Source organism: Sciurus vulgaris, assembly GCF_902686455.1.
Source record: "Sciurus vulgaris genome assembly, chromosome: 16".
NCBI classification, from domain to species: domain Eukaryota; kingdom Metazoa; phylum Chordata; class Mammalia; order Rodentia; family Sciuridae; genus Sciurus; species Sciurus vulgaris.
Window position 1 is genome coordinate 32067724 of NC_136477.1, and position 24247 is coordinate 32091970.

Consider the following 24247-nt stretch of genomic DNA (forward strand, 5'->3'; position numbering starts at 1 on the left):
ATACTAGACAAAGGGGCCAAAAATATGCAATGGAGAAAAGATAGCCTCTTCAACAAATGGTGCTGGGAAAACTGGAAATCCATATGCAACAGAATGAAACTAAACCCCTATCTCTCACCCTGCACAAAACTCAACTCACAATGGATCAAGGACCTTGAAATCAGACCAGAGACAATGCATGTTATAGAAGAAAAAGTAGGTCCAGATCTTCACCTTGTTGGCTTAGGATCAGACTTCCTTAACAGGAATCCCACAGCACAAGAAATAAAAGCAAGAATCAATAACTGGGATAGATTCAAACTAAATAGCTTTCTCTCAGCAAAGGAAACTATCAGCAATGCGAAGAGAGAGTCTACAGAGTGGAGAATATCTTTGCCACTCATACTTCAGATAGAGCACTAATTTCCAGAATCTATAAAGAACTCAAAAAACTCTACACCAAGAATACAAATAACCCAATCAACAAATGGGCTAAGGAAATGAACAGACACTTCACAGAAGAAGATGTACAAGCAATCAACAGATATATGAAAAAATGTTCAACATCTCTAGTAGTAAGAGAAATGGAAATCAAAACTACACTAAAATTCCTGCAGCAGAGATATTAAAACATTTTCATTTGTAAAACTGGCAAAAATCACTCTCAAGAGCATCCCAAGGGAAAACAAAACAAACAAAAAGCAACAGGGAGTTTAAGAGCCAGGAAAAAATACTAAAATTTCACAATTGTATTTTACCTGTTTTCATGAATCCTGGATGCTCAGCAATGTTTGAACTATTTAATAGTTTCACAGCTTTCCGATAATTGCCCCGTAAGTACTCGAAATTGCTTTTAAGAAACAGAGAGGGTGCAGACTGTAAAAAAAAAAAAAAAGTTATTCAAAATTAGTTTTCAGTACCTAATGCAAGATCATAAGATCATAATTATATTGCATAGGTAGGTGTTCTAGACTATATATCAATCAGTTAAGTCATGGTCACAAAAAAGCATTTTTTTCTTTTCTCAGTACTGGGGACTGAATATATGGCATGCTGCGCAAGTACTCTACACTGAGCTGCATCCAGAGACCCACAAAACTGTATATAACTAATTAGAACAACAACAACAACAACAAAATGTATTTAGTCTCTAAATTTTTCACTGCTTTCTCAATCTAATTCAAACCTGTCAGATAGCAAGCACTTTGTAAAAAGGATGATTAAGGGGGTTGGGGTTGTAGCTCAGGGGTAGAGCACTTGCCTAGCCTGTGTGAGACCCTGGGTTTGAGCCTCAGCACCACATAAAAATAAATAAATAAAGGTATTGTGTCCATTTACAATTAAAAAAAAAAAAGGATGGTGAAGGCTCTACCTAAAAATGTAAAAAGGATGATTAAAGGTGTACCTAAACAAATTAGTACAACATGTGTATGCATCAGAATTCAGTCTGTAGGGCTGATGATATATAGCTCAGGGGTAGAGTGCCTAGCTGGCTTGAGGCCCTGAGTCCAATTCCCATTACTGGGGGAAAAAAAAAAAAAAAAAAAAAAAAAAAAGGAATTCAGTCTATAGTTAGGCATGGTGGTGCATACCTACCATCCCAGCTACTGAGGCAGGAGGATTCCAGTTCAAGGTCAGCATGGGCAATTTAGTGAGACCTTGTCTCAAAATAAAAAATAAAAAGCAAAGACTAAGGATGTGGCTCGGTGGTCAAGTGTTTGCCTGGCATGCATGAGGCCCTGGGATCTCTAGCACACCAAAATAAATAATTAAAAGGGTTGGGTATGCAGCTTAATGACAGAGCACCCATGGATTCAATCCCGAGTCGTGAAAGGTGTGGGGAGAGAGAATAAAGGCTATAAAGTATCGACTGTCTGTTTTCTTTCTTTCTTTTTTTGTGGTGTGGTACCGGGGATCAAACCCAGGGCCTCCTGTTTGCAAGGCAAGCACTCTACCAACTGAGCTATCTCCCCAGCCCTCAACTGTCTGTTTTCATCCACTATACTACTAATTGTAAACCAATTTACGTTTTTGTTTTAATTTTTTTTAGAGACAGGGTCTCACTGTTTTGCCTAGGCTGACCTTGAACTTGTAGGTGCTCCTCAAAGCACCACCACCACTGGCTTAACTGGAAGCCAAAGACAGCACAAACTAGCTCTTCTATTTTAATGCTTATGAAGGGTTTAGTTATTTTCCTCATTTCTTACGATACACTTTTTGAATAACTACGTCTCCAAATTGGAAAAAAAAAAAAAAAAAGTCCTTCTATACATAGAAGAATTTTCCAACAGAAAGCCTTGTTTGTAAACACTAAAATTCTGCTATGCCACCCAAAATAGCCAAAGCAATCCTGGGCAGGAAGAGCAATACAGGAGGTATTACAATACCAGACCTTAAACTATACTCTAGAACAATAGTTACAAAAACAGCATGTTATTGGCACCAAAGTAGACAGGTAGATCAATGGTACAGGACAGAAGACACAGAAATGTACCCAAGTAAGTACAGTTACCTCATATTAGACAAAGATGCCAAAAACGTACAATGGAGAAAACAGCCTGTTCAACAAATAGTGCTGGCAAAACTGGAAATCCATATGTAGTAAAATGAAATTAAGCCCCTATATCTCACCCTATACAAAACTCAACTCAAACTGGATCTAAGATCTATGAATCAGACCTGAGATCCTTCACCAAATAGAAGAAAAAGTAGGCCCAAATCTCCATCACATTGGCTTAGGATCAGACTTCCTTAACAAGACCCCCAGAGCACAAGAAATAAAAACAAGAATAAATAAATGGGATAGATTCAAACTAAAAAGTTTTTTCTCAGCAAAGGAAACAGTCAATAATATGAAAAGAGAGCCTACAGAGTGGGAGAAAATCTTTTCCACACATACTTCAGACAGAGCACTAATCTCCAAAATTGGTAAAGAACTTAAAAAACTTTACACTGAAAATACAAAGAACCCAATTAATAAATGGGCTAAGGAACTAGGCAGACACTTCACAGAAGATATACAGGTGATCAACAAATATATGAAAAGGTGCTCATCATCTCTAGTAATTAGAAAAATGCAAATTAAAATCACCTTAAGATTTCATCTAACTCCAATTAGAATGGCTATTATCAAGAACACAAGCAATAATAAGTGTTGGCATGGATGCTGGTGGAGTTGCAAATTGGTGTAGCCACTCTGGAAAGCAGTATGGAGATTCCTCAAAAAACCTGGAATGGACCCACCATTTGATCCAGCTATCCCACTCCTCGGTTTATACCTAAAGACTTAAAATCAGCATATTACAGTGATGCAGGCCACATCAATGTTCACAGCTGCTTGATTCACAATAGCTAGATTGTGGAACTAACCTAGATACCCTTCAGTTTACGAATGGATAAAGAAATGTGGAATATATATACACAAAGGAATATTACTCAGCCATAAAGAAGAATAAATTATGGCATTTGCTGGTAAATGGACAGAGTTGGAGAATATCATGCTAAGTGAGATAGGCCAAGTCCAAAAAACCAAAGGCTGAATGTTTTCTCTGATAAGTGGATGATGATATATAACAAAGGGGAGTGGTTGGGTGGCGGGGAAGAGAAGAATGAAGGAACTTTGGATGGCGTAGAGGAAAACGGGGCGGGAGGGGTGGGGGAAGGAAAGATAGACTGAGACAGACAGTATTACTCTGTACATGTATGATTACATGAATGGTGTGAATCTACATTGTGTACAACCACAGAAATGAAAAGTTACACCCCATTTGTGTACAATGAATCAAAATGCAGTGTGTAAAAATGAAAATTTAAATAAAAAAAAAAAAAGTTGTGTTATTCCAAAGATCATATTTTGGATTGCATGTCACCTTTAACCTTTAAGAATCCTCATGGTGGCAGGTCCCCTAAATAGTACTTCTTTGGAGCCCAAAGGCACGCAAAGATTTGAACACTATAGTAACTTCCATCTAGGAGGCCATCTGTAATCCTTACCTTCATTTATTCACTTAGCTTAGAAATAGGTTTCCCTTCTAAATCCTACTTTTTCCTCTGCTCTGCTTCCTGTACACCCCAGAGTTCCGGTCACTAAGGAAACAAGGTTTTCTTTTTTTTTTTCCATTCTGCAAATTGATGTTAATTATTTTCAAAGCTCAGGCTTATGTACAAAACATATGAGCATTAATAAAATTAAAAACAGACCTAAAATGGCCTGGCTGCTGTGATCAGCAGGCCCCATGTGGCAGTGGCCCTCCTGGGACTGTGTGGCTGGTGCACTCCTGGTGACCTGCCAGTAGCCTCAGCCTGGCACTATGTGGCACATCTCCTGCCATTAGGCACCGCAGCAGCCTGTGACTCCTTTGTCATCCACCTGGTTTTATAACTGCTCTGGCAGAGTTTGGAGCAGAGTCCCTGGTCCTGTCACAGAGGTATAGAGTTGCCAAGAGTGAAAACAAGGGTTTTCAAAACTTATTCTAGGTGGTAATACTTCTTCCTAACATTTTCCCCAATTCAGGTCTTACTACTGTACTGCATTCCAATCATTTATTTTCATTTGTCCCTTGACTATGCAGTAGTTTTATATATACATACACGCACAAACACACACACACACACACACACATACATACATATATATATATATATATATATATATATATATATATATATTTAGTTGTAGGTGGACACAATACCTTTATTTTTATGTGGTGCTGAGGACTGAACCCAGCTAGGTTCATGCTAGGCGAGTGTGCTACCACTGAGCCACAGCCCTAGCCCTGTCTCCTGACTATGACTATAGCTTTCTTTATGGCAGGCTTATGCCTTTTATTAAAAAGCAAAAATAAAATACAAAGAAAGTTTGATAATGGCTGGCTAGCTAGCTATTTAGAACTTTCCCTCTTAGCCTTCAATTGTTCTTTAACAGTTGTCCTCACAGTATATACCAGAGTCTATTCCAAGGGCTAATCTGGATCCTGCTTGAAATTTCAAACTGTATCTCCTCAGGATTTCATAGGTCTAAATTCTGACAATTCTGTTTCTTTTCTACACCATCTTCAAAAATATTTATTAATAGAGTAATATGGTGAGGAGATACGAAAGGAGTAACTATATCTCAAATATTCTAGTATAAGTCGAAAATTTAAGGCATCATCAAGTGAAAACTCTTTTGGAAGGGACAGGTTTTAATAAAGGTTTTGAGTATAACACTAAAAATTCTAGCTGGGTGCAGTGGTGCACGCCAGAAATCCCAGTGTCTTGGGAGGCTAAGGCAGGAATTCAAAGCCAGTCTTAGCAATTTAGCAAGGCTCTAAGCAACTTAGCAAGACCCTGTCTCAAAATAAAACATAAAAAGGGCTGGGGATGTGCCTCAGTGGTTAAGTGCCCCTGGGTTCAATCCCTGGTACCACAAAAACAAAACAAAACAAAACAAAAAAACCCAACAACAACAAAAACCACAAACATAAATGCCTAATATTAGCAAAATGTTTAAGTGATAAACCAGTAATTGAATACCAGGCAGCTATTTTAAATGGAGATTTTGAAGGCTACACACAAAGGGAAAATGCTTGTTGTAATTCTTTTTTTTTTTTTTTTTTTTTTTTTTTTTTTTGCGGTACTGGGGATCGAACTCAGGGCCTTGTGCTTGTGAGGCAAGCACTCTACCAGCTGAGCTATCTCCCCAGCCCCTGTTGTAATTCTTGTTTTTGGTAGAGCTGGGGATTAAACCAGGAGTCTTGCACATGCAAGACAAGTGCTCTACTACTGTTACACCCTCTGCCCATGGTTTCTTTCTTTTTTGTGTGTGTGGTACTGGAGATTGAACCTGGGGGAGCTCTGTCACTGAGCTCCAGCTCCAGCCCCTTTTTAATTTTTTTTTGAGGTGCTGGGGATTGAACCCAGAGCCTTGTGCTTAACAGGCAAGCACTCTATGAACTGAGCTATATTCCCAGCCCCCTTTTTATTTTTTGAGAGAGGGTCTCACTAAGTTTCTGAGGCTGGTCTTGAATTTGCAATCCTTTTGTCTTACTCAGCCTCCTGAGTTGCTGGGATTATAGGCGTGCACCACCACGCCTGGCTCAAGCTGCTGTAATTTTAAGTGAAAAATATATTAAACTATGGAGACAGTATGATTGTTAATGCCCAACTCTATAGTATCAAGGTTTATATCTAATAGTATACATAATAGACTAAGATAAATTATTGATTTGGTGCAAGTTTGAACTAAGGTCCTTATGCATGCTAAGTATGTTCTCTACCACTGAGCTACACACCCAGTCCAAAATAAATTATTTAAAACTGATAATTATTCATAGACTAAATAATAATGCCACAAACGGAAAAGAGTCCAGAAAAAACTTACATTTCCAGCTGTGTTCATGACTGATTTGATTTCCCTTTTGCATGCCTTCAAGGACTTCATCTGGATATAAGCTCTTACTTTATACTGTCAAAGGAAAAATGATAGTATTGAAGAAGTAAGAATAATTTACACATGCTAAAGTTTTACTTTCTACTTAAGGAAATTAAACTCAACCTGATTTTTTCTGTTTGTTTGTTTTTTGTTTTTGGCGGTGCTGGGGATCGAACCCAGGGCCTTATGCTTGCAAGGCAAGCACTCTACCGACTAAGCTATCTCCCCAGCCCTAAACTCAACCTTTTTACAACAGTCATACCAGTTACTTGCAAAGACAAGTTTAAATTTTTCTTAAATATTCTATTTTGATTGAACTCTTGGAATATATTCCAAAACACTAAAAATGATAAAATTTACTTGAGTTCCAAGTAAAAATCTTATGAATTCTTATCTGCACAATTAACAGTGATTTTTAAAATCCCACAAATTAATTTTATCATCTAGTATATTCCCAGGTTATTTATCTCAAATTTTTGAAGAATAATTTAAATTATATTATACTATCATCTAGAGTAAAATGTATTTGGAAGGAAAAATGTACTTCTAAACTAACTTTTCAAAGCCAAATAAATATATGTGCATTGAATTATACACTAATGATTTTTCACACAGTTTCATTATTCATTACAAGTAAATAAAGATGATATATAGCCATCCTTTAAAATTTACCCTACCTGATGTATCTTTGATTTTGCGGCTTCTATCAGAGCTCCACTTTCAGCTTTATGATTAGATCCATCTTTGTTGGTACTATTACCAGTCTGCAGGATGATAAAACAAAGTTAATCAAAATTAAATACTTTTGGTCATAACTGACTTCCCCAAGTAAGTTAATATAAGCATGTAGAAAGTATTTTAAAAATGCAGCCAAGTGCATTGGCTCATGCCTGTAATCCTAGCAACTCAGGAGGCTGAAGCAGGAAGATCACAAGTTTGAGACCAGCCTCAGTAACTTATTGAAACCCTGTCTCAAAATAAAAAGGCTAGGGGTATAGCTCAGTGGTAGAGTATGCAGGACCACCGCCCCCTACAAAAAAAAAAAAAAAAAAAAAAAAGGCAAAACCCCAGGTCCCACTCCCAAAGATTCAAGTTCAGTAGTCTGAAATACGTGACAAAAAGTACTTAGGAGAAGTTCACAGTTGAGCAAAATAATGAACTTGTTTTAAAAAGCATGGGTAGGGGCTGTGGCTGTGGCTCAGTGACAGAGTGCTTACCTAGCATGTGTGAGGCACTGGGTTCAGTTCTCAGCACCACATATAAATAAATAAAGGTCCATCAACAACTAAAAAAATATTAAAAATAAATAAAAAGCATGGGTATTATCAGTGGTGCATGCCCAGTGACTGAGGCAGCGAGACAGAATTGCAAATTTGAGGTCAGCAACTTAATGAGAGTTTCAAAATAAAAAAAGGTTGTGGATGTAGCACAGTGGTAAAGTGCCTGAGTACCCCTGAGTTAAATCCCCAACACCTGTCAAAGCATGGGTTTAATCAGACTATTTTTCTAAAGTCCAGATCACGTCACTGCCTTCTTGAAACCTCTGCTATAGACACTGCCAACATCAAATCTTTACTTATCCTAGAAAACTGCTCAAAGTTCTTCAGGCTATGACCCTTTCTTACTGTCAATCTCTTCTCTTGCTGCTCTTCATTACATTTCTCAGGGGCTACTCAATTTATTACCAGAAATTTCTGTAGCACACCAAATACACTCATTGTGCCGTTTTCTCTGCCAGGACTGTTATCCTTCCTGTTTCATTTGTGAGACCACTCAATGTCCAAATCAAACATCCGAACTCCTGTGAAACATTCCCTAATCTCTTTCCTCCCTGTCCATGAATTGATGTTACTCCATCTATATCTCCCCACTCAAGATCCTCAAAAGCAAGAACTGTAGTTGTCATCGTTGTCACTCTAGTACCTAGAAGAACATGCAAGCATCTGCTGAACTAAATTATATTTCAGCAAACAGAAGTACTGAGTATAAAAATAAAATATTTTGAATATACAATGCTTAGGAATAACATTAAGATTACCCAACTGAAACTCCTTACATACACATTTGGGAAGTTGAAAAAAAAGCAAAACATGCTAGATGCTTATTTTTAAACCTTAAGAACTGGTTCAGGCAGAACGGTACTGACCATCTGTTTTCCTACACCTTTTTTTTTTAAGGGGTAGGTATGGAAGATAAAAGGAGTTACCCCTTCATAACCAACTACACAAACAAAAGGAACACAAGCCCAGGATGCTTTTCTTTCTTTTTGTTTTTGTGCTCAACCACTAAGCTATATCTCTAGCCCTTTGTATTTTTTGTTTTGTTTTGAGACAGGGTCTAAATTGCTGAGGCTGGCCTTGGAATTGTGATCCTCCTGTCTTAACCTCCAGAGTTGCTGGGATTACAGGCATGTGCAATGTGCAACCAGGCCTGGCAGGATCTACTTTTTTCTTTTTCCATATATATATATATATATATTTATATATATCTGCATATATTTGATATCAAGGATTGAATCCATATATATATATGGAATCCATATTGAATATATTGAATCCATATATATTAAATCCATATATATATATATATATATATATTTGATAACAAGGATTGAACCCAGGGGCACTTAAACACTGAGCCACATCCGCAGCCCACTTTTTATTTATTCAGAGACAACTTTCACTGAGTTGCTTAGGGCCTAGCTAAATTGCTGAGGTTGGCTTTGAACTCTTGATCTTCCTGCCTCAGCCTCCTGAGTGGCTGGGACTATAGGCATGTACCACCACACCCGGCATTTTTAAAAAAATATCTTTTTAGTTGTCAATGGACATTTATTTTTATTTATTTATATGTGGTGCTGAGAATTGAACCTGGTGCCTCACACATGCTAGGCAAGAGCTCTACCACTGAGCTATAACACCAGCCCCATTCTTCCATATTTTTTGTTGATGTATAATGGCTGTACATAAAGGTGGGATTGTTACATATTCATACATGCATACAGTATAGTTTGGCAAATATTATTCACCAGTATTTCCCCTTTTCCTCCCCTCTGCACTCTCCCTAGAGCCTTTTCTCTACTGATCTCCCTTTGATTCTCCCCCCCATGAAGTCTCTTAGCAGAAAATGAAAAAGCTTAATTGTCATAAATGTGTGCTCTTTGTGAAGAACTTAAATGATGAAATTTTCTCTAATGATAGCTAAGCTGTTTATTTAGATTATGGATATTTTTGTTTGTTTTTGAGGTGGGATCTGGCTATGTCGCTCAGGCTGACTCCTGGTCTCAAGTCCCACCACCTCAGCATCTCAAGTAGTTGACACCACTGGTACACTTCACAATGCCCAAGTTCAGATTATGGAGTCACTGTATGACCCAGTGATTCCACCTTTAAATATATACCTCAAAGAACTGAAAATATATGCCCACACAAAAATCTGTATATGAATGTTCACACTGGCATTATTTATAACAGCATAGTAAGTTAAAGAACTCAGTCATGAAAGGCCACATATTATATGGCAATGTCTAGGCCTCGGAAAATTCACAGAGACAGGAAATAGATTAGTGGCTGCCAGAGCTGTGAGGAGGGAAAAATGGAGAGTGACTGCTAATGAATATAGGCTTTCTTTTTAGGGCGATGAAAATGTTCGGAAATTAGTGATAATAAAAGACCAAACTTTAAATTGGTAGTTCACTGGGTTTAGACAATGGGAACCTTAAAAAAAAAAAAGAAAAAGAAAAAAAAGGCATTTATGTGAATTACATCTCAATAAAGCTGTTAATATTTCATAACCACAAATATTAATCATACTTTAGTCTGATTATCTCAGAACACTCACCTCATTCTTCCCATTTTTGTTATTGTTACCCTGTGAAATCATTTTTTCTAGGACGGCAAGAAGATGCAAAGCTTTCTCAGCCTGGTAAGTTAAAATATACAGGTCTACAAGCAAAAAACACACTGCTTGGGCAAATTTTTCTTCTGGTGGGGAAAAAAAAACAAACAAACAGGAAAAGTCAAGTTGAAATTCAAAGGGAAGCACACATCTCAGACCACCCTCCAAAACAGGATACAAAGCTCTAAAGAGTAAAAACCTAAATCCTTACTCAAATGAATTCACATCACCTATAGTCATGAATGAAAGCAATTTGTTATGCCAACAATGCCATCCTATCAGGCATCTCAAGGCTTCTCACTTCAAGGATTCAGTGACTGCACCTTCTATGGTAAAGTATTCACTGAACACTAGCACATGCAATGAAGAATATTACTTCAGGTGAGAAGAGATGTGAATTTCAGTACCTGCTCTGCTAGTTATTTAACTTTTTAAGACCTCAGCTGGCTGGCCCATAAAGTGGGAGAATACCTGCATGAAAGCGAGGATCTCTTGAAGTTCCTTTTTTTCTATTTTGGTACTAGGCAATGAATGCAGTCACTGAGCTACATTCCCAGCCCTTTTTAAAAGTTTTTGGGTTAGAGTTTCACCAAGTTGCTGAGGCTGGCCTTGACTTTGTGATCCTCCTGTCTCACCCTCCTGAATTGATGGCATTACTGGTATGCGCCACTGCTACCCAGTTTTCAAGTTTCTTTTAACTTAAAAGTTTTATGACTTAAATGAAATAGATTTCTTCTCTTGGTCAGAGATGGAAAAAAGAAATAACTGCCTACTGAAGCAAAGGATGCAAGGTGTGAACTGCAGTATAGTAGAAAACAGACTGCCAAGAGGAAAATAAAAAGACAGGTAGATCTTCAAAGGAAGGACAAAAGAAAGAGAGGAAAATTACTTGGTGTAACACAAAACTATTTTCCTTTCCAAAAAGAAAAGGAAAATTATAAAAGAAATGTAAAGTCTAAAAGGTAACTTCCATAAGCAAGAACAGAAAAGTTCAAAAGCTTTTCAAGAGTGGAATCCATTTAAAATTTGAAATCAACTTCTCCGAGGGTTTCTCAACACATCTGACGTAAGACCTTACCAAGGTTACAATGCTTTACTGTTCTGCTCCTGAGTAGTACTCCCTGCACCACTTTCTTGTGAAACTAGTGTCCCTGGCTACTTCTCTTTATTTTCTACCAGTTCTCCTCACCCAAGCTGCAGTCAGAATGGCCTCTCTGCTGCCCTCTTGCCAAACACCATCACTCACCTTAGGTCCTCTGGCTAGAATACTTTCCCTCTCAAGAATCACACGACTCACCTTTCTTTACTCAGATCTCTTTTCAAATACTGACTTATTCCACAAACTGTCTGATTACCTTACCTAAAATTAACATCCCCAATCTCTAAACTCTTACCCAATTTTAGCTTTACTTTACACAGTATTCAACTACCTCACAATACAGACATATATATTGTATTGCTTTTTCTATCATTACAAATTATGCCTAATGAGGGTAAAGACTTTTCTAATTTTGTTCATTGCAATATCCCGTGATCCCAGAATGCTGTCTTGCCCACTGCATTGGGCCATGTGCTCAATGAATATACTGTATAACAAATCTGAATAGGTCCAGAGTGTGGTGGCGCACACTTGCAATCACAGCAAGGAGGCTGAGATAGGAGGATTGTAAGTTCAAGGCTAGCCTCAGTAACTTAGCAAAACCCTGTCTCAAAATAAAAAATAAAAAGGGCTGGAGATTTAGCTCAGTGGTACAATACCCCTGGTTTCAATCTCCAGTCTCAGCAAAATAAATAAATAAGTAAACAGAATCTGAGTAGGTATAATTCCAATTTTGACATTCTGGAAAAGGTGAAACTTTAGAGATGATAGATGGTAAAAAAGATGAGCAATAGTACGGAGATGGGGGATAAATGAGCAGAATACACAGAACTTTTAGAACAGTGAAAACATGCTGTGTAACACTATAATGGATACATTTATCCAAATCCACAGAATGTATAGCACTAGGAGTGAACCCTAAGGTAAACTAAGGACTTTGTGTGATCATGATGTATCTACCTACCTTCATCAATTGTAACATATTTATTGGTACATTTACCAATGAGAGACACTGGCAGTGGAGGAGGATACAGATGGGTGGGAGAAGGCATGTGAGAAATCTTTGTACTTTCCTCTCAATTTTGCTATGAACCTAAAACTGCTCTAAATTTTTTATTTTTTGGTACTGGGGATTGAACCCAGGGGCACTTAAACCACTGAGTCACACCCCCCAGCCCTTTTTCATATTTTATTTAGAGACAGGGTCTCACAGAGTTGCTTAGTGCCTCAATAAATTGCCGAGGCTAACTTTGAATGCATGATTCTCCTGCCTCAACCTGCCAAGTTGCTGGGATTGGCAAATGCCACCATGCCCAGCTTTTTAAAAAATTTTTAATTTAAAATGGAACTGAAGTAGTGAGATTATAACAATTATAAAAATTATGACAATTTTATATAATTTATAACAGAAAAATTTTTTTGTTTGTTTTTTGTGGTGCTGGGGATGTGAACCCAGGGCTTTGTGCTTGCGAGGCAAACACTCTACCAACCGAGCCATATCCCCAGCCCCTAACAGAAAAATTATAAAAATTTTCAAAAAAGAAGATGGATTTGCATACTACTGATTGCTGTATTCTCTTCAGTCACAGTATAGATTAACAGAATTTTGTGAACTGTTTCAGAAATTGGACAAAGCACAAATAACAGTAGCTTTATAGAAAAGCACAAGTAAAAAAAAGAAAAAAAAGAAAAGCACAAGTGAGCCATAACTTTGACTACTAGTTACATATAAGAAACTGGTTGCTAGTTACATGATCCTTCCTACTCGACCTCCTTTCCTGCCTGTTCAGTCACCAAGCCATCAGGATAGGGGGAAAGAAGAGAAGCCCCTCAAAATGGCCTTCTGGAGTCACAGTAACCAGCTGCTCAACCAGTTGTCAGCAAAAGGAGACCCCATAGCTCCTCTCAAAGCACCACAAGAGTGCCTTCACACCCTACCACTTGTCCTGTGATAACCACATCAGAAATCAGATGTTCAAAATTAGGAATTCCCATTTATATTATGAATTTAAAAGAAAGGAACTCTGGAGGAAAAAAGGCAATGTAAATCACAAATGAAATCAGACTGCTTATGAGCTGGAAATCAACAGCCTCTCTAATTATGACCCCCTGTGTCCAGCTTTCCCCATGCTGCTTATTAGCTCCTGTTTTCCTTTGCTGTGACCTTTCTTACTATTCTAACTTGAGGTCAAAAGTGGTAGCTAGTCAAGATAACAGAAAAGATCACTTAGTTCTATACTATCTATGATTACCTACAAAAATGTAAGCAATAGACAAAAATGAATTACTATGCTCTCCTCTAACATTCCAAATACTCCTTTAAATTAAGCATGAAGGTAAAAAAGGATCCAGTTCACCAAGGTCATGTTTAAACAGCAAAGTCAGTCAGTCTTTCCAATATTTTCCAATACCATCTGTAAGTTATATTTAAAAGCTGGCTAGAAAGGGGTGCTAAAAAACAACCCCAGAATCATTTAAATGTCATTTTTTTAATCTATTCTAACTATTAAGAAAAATGGACAGTTTCTTTTTTCTTTAAATAATGACATGTGATTCTCTGGTTTAGGTTATCTAGGTAAAAATACCAGAGAATTTTACAAGTATGAGAACAGAAGGAAATTTGACTTGACAGATAACATACCAAAAGGTTCTATGAACTGATAAAGCTTTTCACCAACTGATATTGCTTCTGTATACTGCCGCAGGTGATAAAGAATGACTGCTTGATTATAGTACAGCATGCTGTTTTCAACATCATCTAATCCATCCATTTCTTCAACAGCTGAGTGGACCTATAAAACAACCAATGGAAAATGTGTTCTAACAACAGTAAGGAAATAGAGAGCAATAGTGAAAGAATTTATATGAGTAAACAGGAACACAGATTGGGTACAGTGGGGCATGCCTATAATCCCAGCTATTCAGGAGGTTGAGGCTGGAGGATGGCCAAGTTTAAGACCAGCCTGGGCAACGTAGTAAGATCCTGTCTCAAAAAATAAAAAGGTCTGGGAATATATGCACTCCTATGTTATGCACTTCTAGGTTCCATCTCCAGTAGGGCAAAAACAAAACAAAACAACAAAAAACAGGAACACAGGTCAATATTTCTTTTTCTCTTATGGTGCCAGAGTTTGAACCCAGGACCTCACACATGGTAGGTAAGTGCCCTACCACTGAGTCACATCCCCAGCCCTTAATGACATTTCTTACTTGAATTTTGTACTATCAACAGTACCTCTGATATTTAATTATCCTCATATCTACAAATTATTTTACTCATCTGTTTCAAACAGAGTAAAATTCTGTTCTGTCAATCATTTTGATAAGAACTTATCAAGTATCCAGGACAGGGCAAGGCGGTTTGCTTCTTTGGCATTGAAGATATCTTCCCTTTATTAACAGCCAACACGACTTCTGCATGGGATTCCCACTTTCTGGCCTCATGAGTCGTAAGAGGATACATAGGGAATGGGCAAAACTCAAAATGACCTTTCCCATAACAACAATATACAGTGTGCACAATTTGATTCCATTTTCTAAAAACATAAAATTTAAACATTTAAAAAAAATTAGCTAACCTCTTATGTGTCAGGCTTGCTACACTAAAATCTTTTAGGGATGAGAATACAGCTCAGTGGTAGACTGCTTATTTATCTAGCATGTACGATGTCCTGGGTATGATGCCCAGCACCAAAAGAAAACAAACAAACGAACAAACAAACAAAAAATAGTTTTTATAGCTTAATCCTTGCTAGAACTCCAGAACATAGATACCATAATTTCCATTTTTTAAATAAGGAAATGAGCACAGTAGTCTTATCTTGTCTAACACCATATGGTTAGGAAGTATATTTTCAGGTTTTATTACCATAATGAAAAAACAATAGATTTTTTAAAAAGTAACAGACAAAAAAGTCTACACCATCACACGATGGTTAGAAGAGTTTGTGTGTGTGTTTTATACTGGAGATAGAACCCAAGGCGCCTCGTGCATTCCAGGCAATTTCTCTACCACTGACTACAACCCCAGATCTTTTTGAGATAGGATCTCTCTAAATTGCGCAGGCTGGCCTCAAATTTGGAGATCCTCCTCAGTCTTAGCCTCCAGAGAAGCTGGGATTACAGGAATGTGCTGTTACCGTGCCTCACTAAGAGCTTCTTGTTCTAAAAAAATAATTTCAAGGTTGACTTTGTACTCCCAAGACCAAACAAATCTGTTGTAGAAAAAAAACTGTGTGTGTGCATTATCTATGATATCAGCAAACATAATCTTTCCTTTGATTTTGAAACTCCAGATGAAGTCATGGGTACCAATACTGGACTAAAATGAAATCTGATGATGTACAAATTTATGAAGATTAGAAATAGAAAGTCAGCCTGGTTCAAACCTTGCTCTTAAAATTTTGCTACTCCCTTACTAGATGCACAAAATTACAATTATTAAACTTCTTATACTCTATATTTAAAGATGAAATAACAAGTACCTATCTCAAGGGTTGAATATGAGGACTGTATGAAATAAGATATAAAAAGCACTTAATAAAGAATCTGGTATCAAGGAAGCATTCGCTAAATGTTGGTTATGACTCTCCTTTTCATTTAAGTATTCTGTTTGTTTTTTAAACTGGGGATTGAGCCTGGTGCAGTAGTGCACGCCTATAATCCCAAAGGCTTGAGAGGCTGAGGCAGGAGGATCATGAGTTCAAAGCCAGCCTCAGCAACTTAGAAAGGTGCTAAACAACTCAGTGAGACTCTATCTAAACTTAAAAAATACAAAAAAGGGCTGGGGATGTGGCTCAGTGGTTGAGTGCCCGAGTTCAATCCCTGATACGAAAAACAAAACACACAAAAAACAAACAAACCAAAAAAAAGCCCCCAAAACTGGGGATTGAACCACAAGCGCTCTACCGCTGGACTATGGCCCCAATTCCTTTTATTTTTTGAGACAAGGTCTTGCTAAATTGCTGATGTTGGCCTCGAATTTGTGATCCTCCTGGCCTTAGCCTCCTAAACTGCTAGGATAACAGGTATGTGACACCATACTCAGCTTTGTTGAAAAATTTTAACAGGACTTAGAAGTGACTTTGACCCTAATAAAGAATTATGAAGAACCTGAATGAATCACTTATTTCAGTGTACTGTATTTTAGGATAATACTGTATAGTATAAAAGTACTCATTACTGTAGGACAGCAGCTCAAATGGGTGTTAAGACATCCTAAAACAAAACAAAACAAAAAACCAAAAAAATGACACCCCATAGCATTAAGCAGTAATTAAAAACGCCAGCTTTGAAGTCAAAAAGAATTCATTTATGTAGCTCTTAGTGCCTAAAAGCTTTATAATCATCGGACAATTTACAATTTACCTAGCTATCTTCCCATCCATTTAAAAAATATATATATATGTATACACACACACACACACACACACACACATATATATGTAGAGAGTGAGAGAGTAGCTGCTTCACAGGGCTATTGAGAATAATAAATGAGACATTACATGTAAGTTCTTAGCAAAGCCCTGCCACAGTACTTCACGTGTGGCTAGTTGATCCTATCAGTACCATCAGTATCATCCCTCTTGAATATCAAAAACCTAGCCCTGTGATGTGATGTGATAAATACTGCTGTTATAACCAGAACACTGACCAACTGCAGCCCAAATCACCTCCTGATGCAAACTGCTAAAACAATTTGACATTATTACAAGATATATATATATATATATAAAAAGATACACCCCATATAGAAGCTAAACAGATTCCAAAGATACATTAAAAACAAAACAAAACAAAACCAAAAAAACCCCAGCAGCTAAGGTTCTTCATATAGTTCTACTTTAATTCTTCCTTAAAATCCCAAAGTTCATTTAAATTTGGCATATTAGTCTATTCTGTTCAAGTTAATTAAAAACTCAAAAAGAAAAAAATACAACATACCTTCAATTTCCTGGAATAATTTTATATGAATAAAATTAATAACAACAAATGCTTCAGATACATTAGAAATTGTGCTGGCAATATAAGACAAGAAATCACATTTGTTTTCCTTAACTGTTTGTATTTTGCAAATTAACACAATACTTTCTTATAGTTAAATTCATTTGTGTATCACCTGATTCTTCAGCTGGTTAAGTGTTTGTCTCAAATTATCTGTTGTTGTTTGGTTACTTTTAAAAAACTCAGCTACTGCTGTATTCAAAATTATTTTATAATCATCTTTGTTTATATCTTGTAGACAGGCAAGGTGTTGCAGACAGGCATCATAATTTCCAGACTAAAAAAAAAAAATCACACATACACACACAAAATTACATACCAGCTTTAAGAACATCATTTCCAAATATATTTCACTAAGCTTTACCTTAAAAATTCTTAAAAAGAGAGTCCCCCTGAATATACTACTTGAAGTCATTAGATAAAGCAATATTCATGTCAATTAAGAATCTATATTTACTTCCTAGGAGTCAAACTCTTGCATTGACACATACATTATACCTACAACATACGTATGTACTTATAATAAATATACTGGTATGTATGTGCATATATTGGTAACAGGGTTAAATAAGTCTAGACAAGAAAGGTAATACAATTATTCCAAACTGCAATTTCATTAAATATACTTTGAATATGCCAGTTATCAAATTCTTTGACTTATAAAGTTTCCTTTCATATTATTTAAGGTCAGAAAAGTTAAAATTCTGACAATAAACTCTGGGGTTTCCACTTTAAAGTACATTCAAGACAAAGAATTGAACATAGTAGCAGAATGAAAAGACTGACCAACATAATTACAAACCTAAATTTAAAAGACTTACAACAGAGTGAGAGTTAAAACATGTTTATGAAAACACAAAAACTTGGCTCAAACTACTTTCATTCTTTTTACCACAGTTAAGCGCTAGAATGTTATAAAATTAAAGCTACTTCTCTCTACACTTATTATTACAGAAAAATATTATAAATTTAAAAATTCACTGTGAAGTCATATTTGACAGTCAATTTGAGCAGATTGAGAGAGAAGCCATTTCTTACTGTGAAAGCCTGGAAAGCACTGGTGGATAACTCCTTCTCTTGATCAGTGATCCCAGAGGACTGACCTGCCCCTTCATGTTTCTCTGGTCCTTGATCTGCAAACACAAAAGTGTCATATTTTTTGTTTCGTTTTTTAGAAATGAAAGTTGTACAATGAATTTGTCCTTATTTGTCTCTCTTGTGCTGGGGATATAACCCAGGGCCTCAAGCATGCTAATCATGTGTTATAATCACTGAGCTACACCTGCAACCCCTCATTCTTTTTTTTTTTTTTTTTTTTTTTTTTTTTTGCGGTGCTAGGAATTGAACCCAGGGCCTTGTGCTTGCAAGGCACACACTCTACCAACTGAGCTACATCCCCAGCCCGAACCCCTCATTCTTAATCAAGTTGCCACGGTTAGAACGCTCTCAACACTAGCTCATTAGTGTTACGTGAAGCCACTCCCTTGAAAACTTGGAAATGCCTACCTCGGCAACGGCAAAACACGATAAAAACGTGCATGCCTACTGAGGTAAGGACTACAAGCTACTGACCGAGACATTCAGGGTGAGAATGTGCTCCCTTAAAAATATTAGATCTGTCACCCAGCAATGATCAGGAACCTGACATATTGAAGAAACTATGACAGGTCCTGGAGACAGAAGGAAATTACAAATACACTCACAATGCCTTCAGATGATTTATAATCAAAGTGGGAAGCAGTAACATTTAACAAGTAGAAAACGATACAGGTAAGTGCTCACAGTTAATTTCCAAAGAATGCTTCCCCAGGCTTAGAAATCTAAGTCAATGATTAACAACTTTCTTAACTCAATTAAGTGTCTATATGTGTCCTGATTAAAGATCAATGATTCTGAACTGTGCATGGTGGCACACTTCTGTAATTTTGGTCTACTTGGAAGGCTAAGGAAGGAGGATCACAGGTTGGAGACCAGCCTGGGCAATTTAGTGAAACCCTCTCTCAAAATAAAAGATAAACAGGGCAAGGGATTAATAACTCAGTGGTGCTTGTCTGGCTAGTACTGGTTCAATCCCCAGTACTAATCACCACCAAAATTAAATAAATAATAAGTATTCCCAATTAACTTTATCTACAGTTATTAAATATGTATCTGATACATCAAAGAGTCAAAAAAAGTTAAGCTGGGCTGGCCACGGTGGTGCATTCCTATAATCACAGCATCCGGAAGGCTGAGGCAGGAGGACTGCAAGTTCAAAGCCAGCGGTGGGGGAAGTGGCTCAGTGGTAAAGTGCCCCTGGGTTCAACAATCCCTGGTACCAAAAAACAAACAACAACAACAACAAAAAAAACCATGCAGGGCCTTGGGGTGTAGCTAACTGGTAGAACATTCAACTAGTGCAGTGCTACACCCTGGCTTTAATCCCCAGTACCACCACCAAAAAAAAAAAAAAAAAAAAAAAAAGTGAATCAAGCTTATATTCAGGAAATGAATCATCTTTTTTTTTTTTTTTTTTTTTTTTTTTGCGGTGCTGGGGATTGAACCTGGGGCCTTACTGCTTGCAAGGCAAGCACTCTACCCACTGAGCTATATCCCCAGCCCAAAATGAATTATCTTTTGGTGTTTGTTTCTATTAATACAAAATCCCCTTCACCAGAAATCTAGTGAGATTTAGATTTTTTGTCTATCTGTCCCAGGAGAAGGTAGACATTTAGTTTGTTGCTGGTAGTAATCATAAACATCAGACATTTAACAGTATGCCACTACTTGGGAGTTTTATGTAATTACCACTAGTCACTACATCCAGCATAAATAATGAAATTATGTCATCTGCAGGATGGAACCTGAGAGTATTACGTTAAGTGAAATAAGACAGACTCAGAAAGGGAAGGGTTGTATGTTTTCTCTCATTATGTGGAAGCTAGAGAAGGGGGAAAAAAAAGAGGTGGAGGGAGATTTTATGAAAATAGAAGAGAGATCAGTAGAGGGAAGGGTCTGGGGGAAAGGAGAAGGGTAAGGGTAAGTAAAGGGAACAAACAGGAAAATAAAAATGACAAAATTTTGTTATGTGCATATATGAATAAGTAACCACAAATCCAACTATTATGTATGCTTAAAATGCACCAATAATAGTAATAATTTAAAAGGTATTCTGGGGCTTGGGTATAACTCAGTGTTAAGAGTTCTTGCATAGAATGCACAAGAATACACAAAGCCATGGGCTCAATTCCCGGGACCCCACAAAAAAGTGATTTTCCCCATAAGGAAGGGTAATAAATGGAAACTAAATGCACAAAATTCTTGGATGGCCATTCAGTTATCTCCATACCATCTTCTAAAATATACGCTCTCCAGATTAGACAACATTCTTTTTTTTTTTTTTTTTGGGTGCTGGGGATCGAACCCAGGGCCTTGTGCTTGCAAGGCAATCACTCTACCGACTGAGCTATCTCCCCAGCCCCTAGACATCATTCTTTAATGGGATTTCTGGTCCCAATTATTAGAGAGACTTAGAAATAGAGATCAAAGGGAAATACACCCAATAATTTGTCAAGGAATTGAAGATTTTAGGTTTCTACTTAAAGTGGAGTGGCACAAGTAGCCACAACTGTCATTATCCCCTAGGAAAGGTTAAGAATCTCCTAAAATTCTCCAAGTAAAGAGAGAAGCCAATTTCAAGATAAACAAGCTGGACTTTAAGGTTGACAAGAGACCCTACAAATCCCATTTTTACTTACTTTTCAGAGAACTAAGCTCGATAAATAACCTTTTACATGTTAACTAATAATTATTTTACCTACATTCTTTTATTTCAGGATAACATTTAAAAAATACACTTCAGTGAGATTACCATTTTTTCCTTATTATGTTTGTATACTTTTCAAGGTTTCTATAAAAAAAAATGGGTATTGTGATCAGTTTTTCAAATGTTTTAAAAACATTCACTATTTCGAACAGCTGACTTCTTACCAGATAGAGTCTGCACATAATTCCACAGTGTATCTTTATTTGTCCAAAAGTAGTCTCCATTGCCGATTGAAAGTGTATATGATCGTTCATCCATAAGCTTGACTTTCCTTCTACTCTGGCTTAACAAACATGGTTGACCTTCTAGGTGTGCAGAGCTCTTTGACCCACAAACCTTGACACTCTTTAAGCCAATAGACTTCATTTCTAACCAAAGAGTTAGCAGCCTCTAGGTTTCAACAAAGTAGATGAGAAATGTACCACTTTTTCAAAACTGTAAAAGTCAGTTAACTGAAAGCCCAGATACATTCCAATACAGAATGTTAACAAATCAAATATGATTGGAGGATGACTACAAGCTATGCATTCAAACTATAGCCCCAATAATGTCGAAGATTTTCCAAAAAAAAAAAAAAAAAAAAAAAAGTGAAAAGACCTAAGCAATCAACTGCTGTTGTCACAAAATTTCTATGTGTAGCAAAGTTTTTAACAAGGATTCTTTTCCAAAATAATAATGAAAATAATTCAGGCTCACTAAAGTCCACAAATAGCTGAGTTTAAGATATCTCACATGTGGTTTCTTTCTTTTCTTTTTCTTTTTCTTTTTTTTTTTGTACTGGTGATTGAACCCAGGGGTGTTTTACAACTGAGTTGTGTCCCCAGTCCTTTTTTAAAAATTTTGTGACAGGGTCTTGCTAAGTTGCCCGGCTGGCCTCAAACTTGCAGTCCTCCTACCTCAGTAGCTAGGATGGCAAGTGTGTGAAACCATGCCTGGTTCACATGTGGTCTCTATCATCAGAAGAAGAAAGCTGACTTATCAAAACCCCACATATAGGGCTGGGGAGATAGCTCAGTTGGTAGAGTGCTTGCTTCGCAAGCACAAGGCCCTGGGTTTAATCCCCAGCACTGAAAAAAAAAAAAAAAAAAAAAAAAAACCCCACATATAGTCGGGCATGGTAGTGCACACCTGTAATCCCAGTGGCTTGGGAGGCCGAGGCAGAAGGATCGAGTTCAAAGTCAGCCTCAGCAAAAGCGAGGCTCTAAGCAGCAACTCGGTGAGATCCTATCTCTAAATAAAATACAAAATAGGGCTGGGGATGTGTCTCAGTGTTCGAGTGCTCCCAAGTTCAATCCCAGTACCCAAAAAACAACAAAAACCCCACATATAAATGGCTGACTTCTATGCAGCCCAGAGAAATAACACACAACCGAAGAAACTATCTTCTACAGCCCCAATCTTTCCTTTTTAAGCCAGTCTAAAAGTCCAAATTCTTTGGCAACTTCAAACCTAGAATTTTGTGACCCAGCTCCAGTTACTTCCTCCTTTCAAATAACCATAAAGATAAGGTCAAACAAGTCAACCTAAAAGTTTGTTAGTATTTCGTTAGTCAAAAATGACACAGGTTTCACACCACTCTTCTATGTCATACAGGAACACAAACATGTGAACCTTATACTGCCTCTTTAAATCGTTGTCTTTCGTTGAGATACAACTCTGGGTATGGGATTTGCTGAGAAATCATACAACCCAGAAAAAGTGAATTAGTTCCTTCTAGGGTAGGTTTTAACTAAATGAGAAAAAGAAATGGGAGGAAGCTGGATAGATAAATCATCTCTCCTTTCTGTCTCCTATGTATTACTCTCAAGTTTCTCCTGAAAAAAACTTACAGAAAAGTACCACATACAAGCGACCTGCATCACCCTTTGCCTTACTTCTCTCCCTTACTTTCGGTACTCTGGGCTTGCACACCCCCCCACCCAAAAAAAGGGATTCTGCCTCCAAGAGGATGTGTGCAAAAATACACACCTTTCATCATTTGATCCTCAAAAGCTACAATCCTCTGAGGTAAATAAGTTAAGGGTATTAGGATTCCTATTTCACAAATGAAGAAGCTGAGTTGCTCACCTAAGACCCCTTCCCAAGGAGCTCCACTTTCTGTTCATCTTCTTATACCCCCCCCCAGTCACCAAAGTCTGATAATTTTACTCTAAACATTTCCTACATCTGCCTCTCTCCATCCTACCATGACCCTAAAGTAATGTTAGCCAGCATTTAAAAACATCAGTGCCTGAAATTATCTTATTTAATCTTTTACCAGTTCTGTAAGGTAGACATTATTATTATTCTCATCCTACACATGGGAAAGCAGCTCAGGGAGCTTATATTCAAGGGATCTTGTTGCTGTTCTTTAAAATATTTTACAGCCAGAAGTGTTGTCTGTTTCTTGCTCCTTCTACCTGTATCATTCTTTCCCCACATAGTTCTTTATCTTTACAGTCTCTCTTCAAATGTCACCTCTAAGAGAGCTCTTCTCTAACCAATCCATCTAAAAAACAAGGTCCTTGCCCTCATTTGTCTTTTATCTTCTTATTTAATTAGCCCATTTTCCATTGCCATAACAAAATATTTGAGGCTGGGTACTTTGTAAAGAAATGAGGTTTAATTAAATCAGTTTTGGAGACTAAAAGTCTAAATTTGGGCAGCCACATTTTTCAGTCACTGGTGAGGGCCCCTTAACTGTGTCATATGATGGATGGTATCATGGCAAGAATACATGTATGAGGGAGAGATCACAAGGTTAGACAGGGAGTCAGAGGGTAGGGAGGGCTCAGGTTTGGTCTTTCATAACTTGTTTTCACAAGAATTGCCAAGGCCCTATGGGAACAACCTTAAATCATTTCCAATGGCAGCACACTCCAATAATCTAATCACCTATTAGGTTCCACTTCTCAAAGATTCCGTCACATTTATTTGTTTGTGTGTGCTGGGGATTGAACCCAGCATCTCATGCATGCTAGGCACACACTCTACTACTGAGCTATATCCCTGTCCCCTCAACCACCTCTTAGTATAACTAATTTGAGGACCAAGCTTCCTGAACACATAAACC

General features: G+C 37.3%; 1 protein-coding gene across 4 annotated transcripts in view; it reads right to left on the reverse strand.

Moving 5' to 3' along the window:
• CNOT10 (CCR4-NOT transcription complex subunit 10) overlaps positions 1–24247 on the reverse strand; it is a 71253-nt gene that overhangs the window by 43361 nt on the left and 3645 nt on the right. For 3 of the 4 annotated variants that reach the window (XM_079113983.1, XM_079113982.1, XM_079113985.1), the window contains exons 2-8: positions 18429–18523; positions 17506–17667; positions 14029–14179; positions 10232–10374; positions 7069–7155; positions 6341–6424; positions 738–855 (exon numbers count right to left, since the gene is read on the reverse strand). In XM_079113983.1, coding sequence (XP_078970109.1) covers positions 738–855; positions 6341–6424; positions 7069–7155; positions 10232–10374; positions 14029–14179; positions 17506–17667; positions 18429–18523 — 840 coding nt within the window. Of the gene's footprint in view, positions 1–737; positions 856–6340; positions 6425–7068; positions 7156–10231; positions 10375–14028; positions 14180–17505; positions 17668–18428; positions 18524–21359; positions 21648–24247 lie in introns of those variants that run through there. The other variant, XM_079113984.1, reaches the window with a different exon arrangement.